General features: G+C 40.1%; 1 protein-coding gene across 1 annotated transcript in view; it reads right to left on the bottom strand.

Moving 5' to 3' along the window:
• The window catches only part of ascc3 (activating signal cointegrator 1 complex subunit 3), a 202,833-nt gene that overhangs the window by 21,147 nt on the left and 166,562 nt on the right, over window positions 1-15,124 (bottom strand). Inside the window, exons 31-36 of the mRNA XM_080039406.1 lie at window positions 13,382-13,519; window positions 12,377-12,497; window positions 11,654-11,786; window positions 10,364-10,489; window positions 2,783-2,894; window positions 2,262-2,396 (exon numbers count right to left, since the gene is read on the bottom strand). Coding sequence (XP_079895532.1) covers window positions 2,262-2,396; window positions 2,783-2,894; window positions 10,364-10,489; window positions 11,654-11,786; window positions 12,377-12,497; window positions 13,382-13,519 — 765 coding nt within the window. The remainder of the gene's footprint in view (window positions 1-2,261; window positions 2,397-2,782; window positions 2,895-10,363; window positions 10,490-11,653; window positions 11,787-12,376; window positions 12,498-13,381; window positions 13,520-15,124) is intronic.

The following is a 15,124-nucleotide window of genomic DNA, read 5'->3' on the forward strand; positions in this document are numbered from 1 at the left end:
AAGTATGATGGTCTGGTTGGACCAGGCTAGCTAACTACAGTATATAGACACAAAGTGTAGCATACTAAAACACAAACACGTGTCAAATGTTTTCAAACGTGTCTATAATTGTTCAGACACAATAATCAAAACACCTTGATCATGGAAATTTTACTTTGAAAGGCAAAAAACTGTTTTTTGAGCTTAAATGTGCTTATATCTTATTCCATGTTTCTCCCTTCTTTACAGAATGAGTTAAATGGATGGCCCTTCTTAAATATGTGGTCACATTTCCAATTTCTTTTATGGTTTTCTAGAAACAAGGGGTGGCACAACATCCCCACCGGCACAATTCAGGCCACTCTCCCCTACAGCCCCGGAAAAAATTAAGAGACCAGTCTGGATTTTTCTTCAATCTCCATCTCTACATTACTTATTGAACATGCTCTAAATGACAATCTTTTTATGATGCATTTGATAGAAATGTTGTCAGTAGTTTATATTATAAAATCTAAATGTTCATTTAACTCAAACATATGCCTCTTAAGAGTAAAACAAGAGACACTGAACATTTGGAGTGGTCTCTTAATTTTTTCCAAACAAAACAATCCTAAACAGAAGTAACTAGTGTCAGTATCTTCAAACCTGACAAGACTTGGTTGGACCTTACACTTTTAGCAATTTGATTCTAGAAAAAAGTAAAGTTAATTTTAACTTTAAGAAGATCTGGCTTTAGAACTCAAAGGTTGCCAAAAACAAGATATATTTTTTCCAGTAGTCACTATGGATGATTACAAACAGCTGTATAAGCCCATTAGAAGGCAATGGTAAAAGTGTCATCCTCATCCCCCATAGTGAAAGGTGTGAAAGCACCATGTCTTGACCTTGCTGCTGGGATGAACCAGGTCAATTCAGGGAAGAGGGAGAGGTCAACAGATCACAGCTAAGCCCCAGACTGGAGAGAGGTAATGAAGCTCAGACAAAGGTGCTAATTTGATATGAGGGAGAAAAGTGTGTGCGTGTGTTGTGCGTGCGTGTGTTGTGCGTGTGTGTGTGTGTGTGTTTGTGCGTGTGTGTGCATGATGTCTCTGATAAATGGAAACAGCACACAGTTTGTACTTTCTTAAAACAATCAAAACTAAGTTCTTGTTCATATCCAACAACATTAATATGAAAAGTATTGTACTAAAAATAAGTGCAGTCTTATTTGTAATTTGCGCTTGTTAATTATGTATTTTTTGACAGCTATTTAATTGGAAAATACGGAATTCTAGCAAAAATATCCAAAGTCGAATGATTTTCCACTGCAAGAGCAAAAGTGAAAGAAAAAGTACAGACACTCTAAATCACCGACTGTGGACACAAAGACAGTAAATCCAGGTTTTTCTACAGCTAAAGGCGACTTAGATTGAAGACCGATTTGTAGTTATTTATTCTCCTTGTTTTTCTTTAATGCATTCAGTGTCTTGGTCATTTTGACCTGATGGTGAGGAGAGATGACCTAGTCAGCACAGTCAGGAATACATCTTCCCTGCGTTCCAATGCCCATACTACCACACTATTTAGTGTGTCAGAAAAAGATTTAGGATGTCCCAATACATGCACGTCAATTGATGTATGCTGAAAATACATAAATGCCCCACTAACTCCAATAGCATTTTGGAGTATTCGTCTTTATTCTTGACATTTCTCGACATAATGAAAAAAAAACTTCTTTATCTGATTTTTTTCTCTCCCGTGGCCCTAAAACTCTTCCGTTATTTAGTATGTAGTGTAGTAAAAAGAAAGAGTATGTGATTTGGAACGCAGGGAACGTGTGGATCTGGACCATTCTCTTTTTCTAGAGGGAGGTATTGTTAAAACACAATGACCCCATTACTGTATATCTGTCCACTCACAACACAATGAGTCCCCAGCATCATTTTAGTAAGGAAAAAACATGGAAAAAAAAGTTGTGGCATTGATAGGATGGACAAATGGTATATGGTGATAACTCATTTCCCCACTTAACCTGTCATTTTTATTTAATTAAAGCTTGTCTCCTAAATGCAGTTCTTTACATTTATTTGTTAATTTATTTTTATTTTTTATTTGTCTGCCTGTTTTTGCTCTTTGTCGTTCATTCAAAATCTAATGTCTAATCTTGATGTATTTGTATGACCCTGTTAAACACTTTGAATTGCCTTGTGTATGAATTGTGCTACAGAAAGGATCTTGCCTTGCCTAATTGGTAAGTGGTGAGACCAGCAGTTAGCTGTATATGTTCACAATGTGAAACTCACAGTGAGAACAGAGAGCAGGTCAGGGATGGGCAGCTCATCCCTCAGTCGCTCCTTAAAGGTGCGCACGGTCTGGTGCTTCAGGTAGTAGTAGGAGGCGATGCGACCATGAGTCAGTGGCTCAATGCTCCGATCGTCCTGCAAACAGTTACACACAAACAAACCATTAATATATATATTTATAAACATAATTATTCATATATGTGCATTATTATAGCTTTTTATCATATATACTGACATGTTAATAACATAATACTAACTATCCAAGCTAAATGGATCTGTTCAGGGGTAGGACTAGATAGGTTTTTTACTTCTTCCTACCCCCTTTCGAGCATGTAGAAAGTGTGTCTGATTTTTTTTTTGTTTCTTTTTTTTTTCATTTAGTTTTTTATTTATTCATCTATTACTATTTAAAACATGTATTGCTTGCATATTCGAAATAAAGACAATCAATCAATCACGTTCAACTCATTTGTGTCATGTTACAGACTAAAGGAGTTCATTTCAAAATAATATACACACACCTCTTTTATCTCTATGCAGTGAGAGCACTCCAAGTCCAGCAGGCTTTTCTCCACCAGGCCGGACAAGAACTTATTGACGGACTCGTGGCTGATATCTTCCAGGTTATAATAACTGCACAACACATGAGGGGAAGATGAAAATCAATCATGTCATAGTAGAAAATACAGAGCGAATCCTGTTTGTCAGTGTGTGTGTGTGTGTGTGTGTGTGTGTGTGTGTGTGTGTTAGTTCTATTCAAGTGGGAACTTGTGTTGTTTTTTACACGCTTCATGCTTTGCTTTTATCCCCTTCTGTCTACCATAACCTTGGGATAGGCAGGCTCAAGAAGATTTAAATAGTGTTGAACATATTGAAGATGTGCTGAGTGATGATTCAGAGAGTACAGGCAGACACATATGGTGCGGGTTAAACTCCACACTTGGCTGTGGTTAAATGCACACTACAAAGTAATCCCGGTTGAGGGGCCATGCAACCTAACATCATATTCTGCTTTTAGAAGAAGTGTTGAAGATGGCTCACGGAACAGTTTTAAAAATGAATGGAAATCTGTGTGAATCCGCAAAAATCGTTCACTAGAGCAAAACTATTGGTAAACATGATGATTTTACACACATATAAAGCTATAGTGCGTAACCTATGTCCCCCTCCCAATGAGGAATTCTGAGTTGTTACAAACACACTGTCGGCGCATCTAAATGAGCTAGGCCTTCGGTGATCGCGAACGGATTTGCACCAGTTTGTAAACGCTGCCATACTGAGAAATACAGAAAGGGCTTAGTGGAGCTGATAGGCTCAATCCACTTTGCGTCAACTCTTTTGACAATGGCTTTAATGTAACTGACATTCATTTATACAGAAAACTTCCGCACTGTAGCTTTAATTGGTAAAGTAAATCAACTGGGTTTGCCCTCATCTGTTGATGGAACTCAGTCGCTACAGAAATGACAGAACTGCTGATGTGAAGTAGTTGTAGACATGTATACATCACTCAGCATATTACAAGGACACTGTTACAAACTTCCATTTTCCATTTAGAAATCGTGTTAAAAAACCAGAATAATACACAACATGGGGATAAGAGACTTAACAAGGGGTTCTCTCTCCACCATTATGTAACACTAATATTGAAACCTTAGTGATGATGGAACGTCATTAGGACTTAATGGAGAACCCAGAGAACAATGGTAGGGTTAAATGGCTACTGTATCTAGGCCATTGTAACCAGCAACAATGGCTAGACACAGTAGCCATAACATTATCAACGGGTGTACAAGACTCTAACCGTTAAGAGTTTTGTACACCCTGTGATGTTCTGAAAATAAAAAGCTAAATGCCCAGCCCCTTGCCAGCAAATGATTCCCAGCTTGGACTTGTTATTATCTGAAATAAGACAACCAGTGGCTGAAATGGGTTCCATGCTCAGCTCTGGAAGTAAAGAGTTACCACATGAGGCTCAGCAGAAGGGCAATCAAAGACAATCTTCATTAGCTCACCATGCCAATATGTCTGCATGCTGTGAGTGAAGGAAACCAGGCCATGGCCATGGTGTGTTTGGAAAAAACCTGTGTCATTTTTGGAACACAAGTAATGTAAACTACGTCTTGGGTCAAGTTGGAGAACCTTTCATCACATCACATCATTGTGCCCCATGGTAGGGTCCTTTTTTTTAACCTTTATTTATACAGGTAAATTCCATTGAGACCGGAGACTCTATTGCAAGGGAGACCTGTTCCCATTCCCACGTTACCATTCACACACATTTATACACCTATAAGGTGGGTGAAGTGTCTTGCCCAAGGACACAACAACCATGACTCAAGTGGCAGGGCGGGAATCGAACCACCAACCCTTCAATCATTGGCCGACCCGCTCTACCCCTTTCTCTTCATCCAGCGCCACTGCTCATTATTCCTGTGTAACTGCTAATGTTCTACTGGTCTCTCTGTTGCTCTTGCACTCCAAGCTATAGCCTCACTTGTGAATAAGACTCAAAGAAAGCCCTGAATTTGGGCCAGCAATCTACTGTTATCCTGCAGCCTGCCAAAGCTTCACAAACAGGAGGCAATAACTGCGCCTTATCCCTTCACACATCACAACCATAGACAGTAAATAATATGGATGTAGCATCCAGGCTGACCTCAGTTATTCACACGGCATCCAATAATCCTGGTTTGTGCGCGTCGCCATTTTGTGAGGGGGAGGGAGATAGCTGACATATACCTCCGAGGCAAAGTGAGGGACAACGGGCGGAGAGCTGTCACTCAAGAGATCGCGCCAATACATTTTAACCTCCAAAAGAATAAAAACTAGCGTGGGCCAAAAAAATACACCCCCCTCAGTGTTGTCATTGAGATATGACCTAAACATACAGACTAAAATGGTTTCGTGGCCCAGGCTGTAAATAGGTTTAATAATGCTGTGAAAACGGCATGTTTAGAGATGGCTGTCTTCTGCTCCCAGCCCCCAGTGGCACTTCTGGTTACTACAGTTGTGGTCACTTCCTTATTGGATGCTGGTAAAAATCGCTGAGGTTGGGGCTTGATCACAACATACAGGCTCACATCATTCACAAACAGCACAGAAAAGGCTTTTGTGTACTCTGCCCCCACTGTGTGGAATACGCTGCAGAAAGACCTAGGACTTGTTGAATTCATTTCGTTGAATGCCTTAAAGTCGAAAATGAAGGAAATTGAGCTAGACTCTCTAAGATGTCGGTGTTTTTAATAGGTTTTTTTTCCTGGTTACAGAAATGGGTCTATTTAGGATTGTTGCAGTGTGAATTGATTTGCTTTATTTTTTAGTGCTATTTTAATTTTGTCCCTGTGTGTTTGTCTGTAACTGTTTGTCTGTAACTGTGGTTCATTGTGCTGCTGCCTGTCTTGGCCAGGTCACCTTTGAAAAAGAGATTTTTAATCTCAATAGGTTTTTTTCCTGGTTAAATAAAGGTTAAATTAAAAAAAACAGATGCAATCCACACCACTGCACCTGTATGCCCTTAAAATCACAAACTGGTCGCACAGTTGCACAATTTCAGAGGAACACTTGCGGGATTCTTGTTGTTCTGAGTTTGTTCTTGTTCTGAGTTTGTACCTTCATGGTTGAATGCACTTAATGGAAGTCGCTTTGGATAAAGCTAAATAAATCAGCTAAATAAAATGTAATGTAACACACTAGCTGAGAAGATGCTTGTATGCAGTCTGCATGCTTGTATCCATTCATGTCCATCACAGTATCAATGTGGTATGATAAAGTACTGTCTACTTTTCCTTAGGAAAGGCTAACACATTTTACACGACACTGAAAAATTGTCTACCCTTTTAGCATGTATTTTGGTAGTTAGTTACTTGATCTTTATTGTAATATATTTGGCAAGCTTACTAAGCGTATTATATTTTGTTAAACTTTGCTTGTGTTCTAGTATGTATCCCCCTTTTTTAATATGCTCCCTCTTGTTCAGATTAGCAGCTCAGTGAAAGAAATGGGTGTAAAATATGTTTTCTTCTGTTGAATGTGTATGTACATTCTGGGACAGTATGTTATGCTCAATAATTGGTGTAGTTATTGTAATTCAATGTTGGTTTAATGTTACATTGTTTTGGTGGTTGAAAAAAGAAAAAATACAATGAAATGAATATGGAATTTAAATGGGCTACATTACTCAATGAGCCGGGTGAAACAATTAAGGCCACAAACGGAACATGTTGCGAAAAAGGCAGAGCTTAAAGTTCTAAAGGGGAGGCTGTGGCGTAGTGGGTAGGGAGAGGTTCGATCCCCCGTCTCCCCGCCACATGCCGAAGTGTCCCTGGGCAAGACACTGAAGTCCAAATTGCTTGGCAGCAACTGCCATCGGTGTATGAGTGCGTGTATGAATGGGTGAATGTGGTGAGAAATGTAAAGCGCTTTGGGGCTGAGAAAATCGGCTATATAAGTCAAGTCCATTTACCATTTAAAGAAAAAGGATCATAACAGGGATGAATATCAACGTGACAGTTACATTAGGCATTTGGTAGAGGAGGAATAGTAGATACCAGGTCATTTTGCTAGTCGTCTGCATAATGCATGCATCCAAGGCCCAACTCTGACAGATCTCCCACTTCTTATATTATATCAACGCATAATGATCTATTCATGATCATTATAGATAATCATTTATTGTGCAGTTGGGGGGAGCGGCCATTAGAAATCCCTAGCCTCACTGTTTGAGCTGGAAGCAGCAGGTTGAGACATATTTAATGTGTGTTTAATGTTAAGCATTTATTTCATTCTCAATCACTCCACATGTTAACAGCACACAGAGTTGTGAGCGCTTGCATGTGTTTATTAGCCAACACATTTCACAGGTCTTTATCTTGGAGACGGGGCCGGCCCCTGATTAAGTCATGGCCATTAGCGTCATCACCATTAAGGGCTCCTGATGGCACAGAGAGCTGGCCCTGCACTACTTTATGACACCCACGGGACCAGGTGTCTGTTTTTATGGGCATTTATGTGTGTGCTGTAGGGGAATCAAAGAGTGAGAGTCAGTGGTGATGGATTAGCTGTCCACGTATAAAACACACAGCTGCATGGCCATAATGGTGAAAGGGGATCTGCACATTCAGAGGCAAAATGCTAAGACATCTAGTCCCATTTGATGTAACATGAAGCTGAATGTAAGGGGGCTCCAATATACAACTGTTGTAAAGAGCATGCAGTGAAGGCATCATTTCTATGTCATTCTGGAAACAAATCGTTTGTCCAATTGAATGGAAGGCCATAAAGCATAGAGATTTTAGCACATTTAGCAGCACCAAAACAAAGGCAAGGGTCTTTTTTTCCCTCTCTCTGGCTCTACCTCAAACAGGCCAGGCCTTAAGTAATGTGATGCAAACACTGTCAATATTGCTACTAGGGGTGTGAACGTTTACAAAAATTTCTAAACGGTTACGGTTAATCTTTTGTGTACACGTTTAAAGGGGGGGGGGGGGGTCGACGTAATTTTTTTTTGCCGATGCTGTTGGAGTGACAGTGTGCAGTGAGAAAGTCAGGCAGACAGATAGACAGAGGCAGAGAGGCCTTTATTTCAGCATTTTGCCTTTTGACTTCGAAGTGATCCTAACTGCCTAGTGATAATCTGTCATTAGACTGACTCCCGCTGATCGGACCAGCTGTTTGAGACAGAGATGAAAAGGAAAGTGAAACTGAAGGTGGAGCAGTTAAATAGTTCAATGAATAAATATTGTAACAAACACAATAATGTATTGTGTTATCTGCTTTAGTAGCACACAGTAGCTCACATCGCCCACCACTCCTTGAAAAAATGTAATTGTAATTTTCCAAACTAAAAAAAAAAAAAAAAAAAAAAACGGTTTTCGTTTATTGATTTTTCCTAAACGGTTATGATTTACCAAATGGTTACACATGTACATGTGCACATCCCTAATTGCTACACACCTTTATAGTATTTGTATTCTTTCTTTATAGGGGAGAGTGGCCTAAGTTGTGCCGGTGGGGAAGTTGTGCCACCCCTTGTTTCTAGTAAACGGTGGAAGAAATTGAAAATGTGACAACATATTTAAGAAGAGCCACCCATTTGACTCATCCTGTTAAGAAGGGAGACACAATGAATAAGATTAAAGCACATTTTTTTACTTTGCCTTTCAAAGTAAAATTTCCATGATCAAGGTTTTTTGATTATTGTGTCCGAACAATTATTGACACGTTTGAAAACATTTCACACATGTTTTAGTGCTTTAGTATGCTACACTTTGAGTCTATACAGTTAGCACGATGTCAGCCCTAAATTGCTGCATCATGCCTATTATCCAAAATTCTGGGGTTGGGGTGATTTGTGCCAAAGGGTCTAGGTGAGTTATAAGTAAGTAAGTAAGTAAGTAAGTAAGTAAGTAAGTAAGTAAGTAAGTAAGTAAGTAAGTAAGTAAGTAAGTAAGTAAGTAAGTAAGTAAGTAAGTAAGTAAGTAAGTAAGTAAGTAAGTAAGTAAGTAAGTAAGTAAGTAAGTAAAATGTATTTATAAAAGCACATTTATGACAGTTTGCACTGTCCAAAGTGCTGTACATAGTGCATTCAGTAGGTAAACAATGAAGGTAAAATAACATAAAAAAAAATAAAAGACATAAAGCCCATACATCCACAAATATAAACAAAGATAGTAGTGCAGAAGATAGTTAATGGGGAGGAAACACCAGGGTGTACAGATGGGTTTTGAGCCTTGATTTAAAGGCAGAAATGGAGGGGGAATCACATTTGTCAGGTAGCAGTCACAAGCACGGAGCAACTAGTGCGAAATACATTTCTAAGAGTTGTGCCAGTGGCATGGCTGTATACGCTGGTCACCAAAAAGAAAGTGATTGTCTAGAGTAGCTCAGAAGAGACTGACAACTCCATTCCACTTAATGACACCACTGATGAGAGTTCAGATGGCCAGAAAGATGATAATGGTGACTTTGTCATTGTGAGCTTTGCAGGCAAAACCACCTAGATCTGCTAGGCCTTGTTTAAGAAAATTGACCTTCAATCTTTGTAAAATATTTACTTTATTTACTTTAAATAAACCTTAAATAAGTAATTGTCTTATGGATTTGTCTTGCATTACAGTTTATGAGATATATATCAATGGCACAATTTACCCCATGGTATTCTCTCTTGTGGCACAACTTACACCACACCGGGGGCAAGTTGTGCCACAAGACAACTTTCTTTCCGAAAGCTATATTTCTTAAACAGTTTATTCCAGATCCAAAGTTTTTATTGCCAGGGATGCACAGCATCCTGAAATATATGTACATATTTGAGTTGGAGACATAACTGTCAAGGCCTCACTTTAAAATCACTTTGAGTAAAAAGTGGCACAACTTAGGCCCATAAATTATTGTGACCTCCGGATAGTGTTTCTGCTTTTTTTAACAAGTTATGTTGTGTTTATCAACCATTTGGCCCAAGCTGGGATGACAATCAAACACTTTCAAGCTCACAAAATCGTTTCATCCTAGCCTGAGAAAGGGCAGAAAGAGTGTTTTATGGTCTCAATGTCAAAACCTTGGTTGGGTCGCCAATCTGCAGCGTTCTTTGTGGCTGCTGGCTCTGAGCCAGGCTCTTTAGATCACCGTTAGCAGAGCCGTGGCTGTGTGTAGACACCTGAGCCTTTTTTTCAGGTAGTGGATGGTGAGTAGATATTAGCTGCTTTTGACAACAAGTGTTTTGGATTACAATTGCTTAGTATGCCTTTAATCCAAAATGAGTGTCAAGCTTCACAGACATGTACCAGTGCAGTACTATATACTGATAGGCCTCAGTACACTAGGCCTGATGGTACATGACATGTGGGTTGACAGCCGTGGCAAATACCAACAAGCTTGGAATGTTCTGGAATGGTCTCTTGTCTATGGAGCAGATGTTTGACTGAAGAACACAACCAGGGATGAGAGGGGAAGGCCAGTGTGGAATGTGTGCATGAGTGTGTGTGTGTGTTAGGGGGTTTTCTTTAGTTTTGATCTTCTGCTGATAGTAATGATATGTGGTGTGTGTGTGTGTGTGTGTGTGTGTGTGTGTGTGTGTGTGTCTGAGCAGCTTTAGTCCTAACCTGGGATTCATGACCAGCCGTCTGAAGAAGTAGGTCCAGGTGATGTAGTCTATGGCGTCCTGTTTGGAGGAGATGGTTCCTGCAGAGATCTCAGCGTTCAGATGGTCCGACAGCACACTGAGCAGGCTGCAGATAGAACACACAGTCACACAAATGTCAATTAAACATTGACATTTGGTTTCAATGGGCATTTGAGATTAGGGGGAGTAATAATCAGGACTCCATTTTTACATTTGAATTCTCAACACATTTCCATGGCTTTTCCATGACATCTTACCCAACGTCCATAACCTCACAGCTGTGTCATGTTCATGCTGCACATGTTTATCATTTTAACCACACCATAACACGTATACTTATTTTCATTTATTCTATTACATGTACAGTATCCTATTTTACATGTACAGTATCCTATTTTACTACAGTTATCGTCCCGACGTCACCACATTAATGCACTGCGGTCTTCAAGCAGAGAGTTATCTAGCATCATCTCAGATCCGTAAGTGTGATAAAACATGATTAAAAAACCATCAAAACAGACATTGGGAAGGATTTTTACCTGCTCCGCCATTGTAGGCGAATACACATTCACCCATCGGACGCTCGGACGTAGCGTTCTCTCTTCTGATTGCTTATCAGTAGTGGGAACCCCGAAAAGTTTATTTGCCGATTACATGCAGAGCAGGTGACTGAGAGATCGGCTTTATTAAACGCGCACACTATATTAGTGATCACTGTATGAATATAGAGCGATTTAACATTTATATTAACATAAATAAATCACTTACTTCACCTTTAAACAACCGATGAGGAACCTTTAAATGTATGTGAAATAGTCTGACTTCTCCTTTGATGAGATTCATACATGACCTGTAACAGTAGATTTGGTTCCATCTATTAAGATACTAAACTGGAACTTTGTCCCCCTCATGTGGTACCGCTGTCTCTTTCTTCTGCTACAACTCTTATCTCCCTCTGTCACACAAAGTCAAGCCAGTTTCCCTTTACCTCTGCTCTCATAACTGACAACAGTGTGCACCACAGATGTCAACTGACTGAATGCTAGGTCTTGTTTGAACTATTTGAAACGGCCAAATAAAAAGATGAAGGTCCATTAATGGTGTGTAGGAAAGTTGTCTAGCATACACAACAGTTTGAGGGGGGATTCTTTATGGTGCACCATAAAGTAGTATCTACACACAGATATACAACTATAAAGTTTGGTAAATGAGCCCCACTGTCTGAGACATGGTAATAGCATTAAGCATTAAAGCAGTAGACATGTGTTACCTGGACTCAACAGGGAACGGTTCGTAGAGGAACTTCTTGTAGAAATCCTTCTTGATGTCGTGGACCAGGATCACCGCTTTGCCCTGGTCATCAAACTGAGGCCGGCCGGCTCGCCCCATCATCTGCAGAACATCTACACACACACACAGACACACAGACACACACACACACACACAGACAGACACACACACAGGCACACGCAGACACACACACAGACAGACAGACACACACACAGGCACACGCAGACACACACACACACACACACACACACACACACATTACAAAACACTGTTTGTCCGTCCCATGTTCCATTATTCTTTGAGATTCTCCAGACAAATAGTTGTATTTGATGGTGCTTTTCATGGCACTTCAAGGTTCATCCAACATGATACAAAATCATAAAACATACAATAAACTCAGCACCAGTAATACATCATCAGCACAATCAACAATAAAACATGTGGTAAGCAACAGAGCATAGCTCAGAAATGACTCTTCTACTTCTCTAAGTTTAAATAAATCAATCAAGTGATGAGAAGTAAAGCCTTATATACAGTATAAACAGGTCGAGAAATTAACACAATTGATGGCTTAACATTTTTGTTTTACCATTCACGTTTAATAAGGGAGAATTTTTTAAATAATGAATTATTTTACATAATGTCAGATTAAAAAGCATGGTCAGTGCCACTGATAAACTAGCCAATGAACAGGACTGTGTACCTGTAATGGGGTAGTCCACATAGCGCCTGGTTTTGCCATCATAGTATTCGGTTCCCTTGACAACCACCAGGTGAGCGGGGAAGTTCACCCCCCAGGCCAGAGTGCTGGTGGCTATCAAAACCTGAGGAAGAAAAACACAAGAACTCACTGGAATGAAAGAACATAGGAGGAGACTTAAAGACCTACTTCACCGGTGGAAATATGACGGTGTATTGAACTCTGAGATCCTATGTAGTATAAATGTGCAAAACTGATAGAAATCGGTTAATCCTAGCCTGAGAAAAGACACAAAGAGTGTTTTATGGTCTCACTGTCTAAACCTACATTTTCCCTTGTGTGACATCAGACATGGTAAAATGTAGGGTTAGGATTAACAGGACAGCTGGGCCAAAGGAAGACTGAGGGAAGACTGAGGGAAGAAAAACCTAATTTATATTATATTATAATAGCAATTTTATAATGATAGAACGCAGGTTCCGTATGGGTGAAGTATTCCTTTAAATACAATGTATAAAGAAGGAAATTAATTAAACAAAAATAGTATAATATGAGTAGGTGTTGAGGAAAACACGGTTTTATTGGTGAACTGGTAATGTAAAGAGACAAGAGACTCTAAAACGAAGCGCTTCAGGCAGAGGCTGAAAAGAGGAGATTCAGCAATGGCACTGGTTTTGTCTAACACTACACCATGAGAACAGTTTCTAATCCAAACCCACATTACAATTTTGAACCTGAAAATGAGTATAACGTGACCTTTTAAATAGGGCAATGCATACACTTTCATTGTGTTGACTGGGTTGCCCACCTTGCCGAAAAAGTCATGACAATTATGCCACAAATTGATTTCAGAACAAACCTTTGACATTTAGATCAAGCACAAGGGTTAAGAGCATTTAAGCAGTATATCACTGATTAGTTATGCATTCAATCTATGTACAACTTATATTAGAAGTAACCAATTGTAGCCAGCAGGTATAGGTAGTCAGTAAAGGTGTGCGGTCGTACCTGGATCTTACTGTTGACAAACAGCTCCTCCACAGTCTTCCTGTCTCTGGCGTGAAGGCCTGCATGATGCATACCAATCCCAAAGGCTAGCGTTAGCTTCAGGTTGGAATCCCTCACTGTGTTGATGATATCCTCTATCTATAGACAGACCAATGACACACACAAATACAATGACTAAATGACAGAGCACAGGGCTGAAGACAGTTTAACATGGTTTGTCAGGTCAACTATGTCATATATAAAATGCATTTGACCTAAATGAATAGTTCACCATTTTAGAAAACATGATTATTTGCTTACTAGACAAGAGTGAGATGAAAACATTGATACCACTCTCATGTCTGTACAGCACAATACAAAGCTACAAACAGTTGCATCTTAGCTTAGCTTAGCATAAAGACTGGAAATAGATGGTCACAGCTAGCCAGGCTTTACCAGCACCTCAAAATGCCACTAATGAACACGTTCTATCAACTGGCATGGCTAACGTGTAGCTAAATAGAAGTATGGAAAGACTTTGTTGTGCTTTCTTTGTGAATGTCTGAATGTAGTGGACTTATTGTTCACCAGGAGCAGTAGCCTCCAGAAGTCTTCACTGAAAGCCAATCAGCATACTTCTTCTCCAAATGCCAAACTTTCCCTTCAAAGCATTACTGTTTGAAAAGGTTTGTTCTCATTATCAGAGCCCAAATAACCTCAGCATGAATAACAAATTATTGAATTGTGTTCTCTTAATGTCCCATTTAGTACAAATGTAAAATGAGTAATGAATAGCCAGGAACAACACCTCCATATTTGCATGGCTCTGCTCTGTTTCCAGTAGGATTGGGACATTTTGTCCTATACTTTACAGATGGAATGTCCTCGAGCTAACACAAAGGCAGAGCAAACAGGTAACGTCAGTGAAGCAGAGCTGCAGGAAGAGCAAAGAGAGATGGACACAGCAGTCTGCTTTAGGCAAACAACTATTTTTAGTGAGATAGCAGCTTACACCTAAAAGCAAATAGTCATTCACATAGAATGACTATTTGAATTCAATAAAAACTGTCTTATATATCATACTAATGCAGTGCCCATTCAGGGAGTGCCCTTTCTGTTGCTTGGACTTTGATGCACATCTATTTGCAATTTTACGGTAACAGCAAATGTTCTTCTTTTTGGGACTGGTACCATATAAGTACAGACAGACATGCAACACAGTCCGACTGGCTTGACCGGGTTTTCAAAGATTTTTACAGGACTGTTGATCCAAACACCTTGACTCTGCACTACCTTGGGTTCTCCCTCTCTACACTACCTTGGGTTCTCCCTCTCTGCTTTGGGTTCTCCCTCTCTGCCTCGGGTTCTCCATATCTACCTTGGGTTCTCCCTCTCTACACTACCTTGGGTTCTCCATCTCTACCTTGAGTTCTCACTCGGGTTCTCCATCTCTACCTTGGGTTCTCCCTCGGGTTCTCCATCTCTACCTTGGGTTCTCCCTCGGGTTCTCCATCTCTACCTTGGGTTCTCCCTCGGGTTCTCCATCTCTACCTTGGGTTCTACCTCTCTACCTTGGGTTCTCCCTCTCTACACTACCTTGGGCTCTCCATCTCTACCTTGAGTTCTCACTCGGGTTCTCCATCTCTACCTTGGGTTCTCCCTCGGGTTCTCCATCTCTACCTTGGGTTCTCCCTCGGATTCTCCATCTCTACCTTGGGTTCTACCTCTCTACCTTGGGTTCTCCCTCTCTACTCTACCTTGGGT

This window comes from Ammodytes marinus (assembly GCF_949987685.1).
Source record: "Ammodytes marinus genome assembly, chromosome: 13".
NCBI lineage: Eukaryota > Metazoa > Chordata > Actinopteri > Uranoscopiformes > Ammodytidae > Ammodytes > Ammodytes marinus.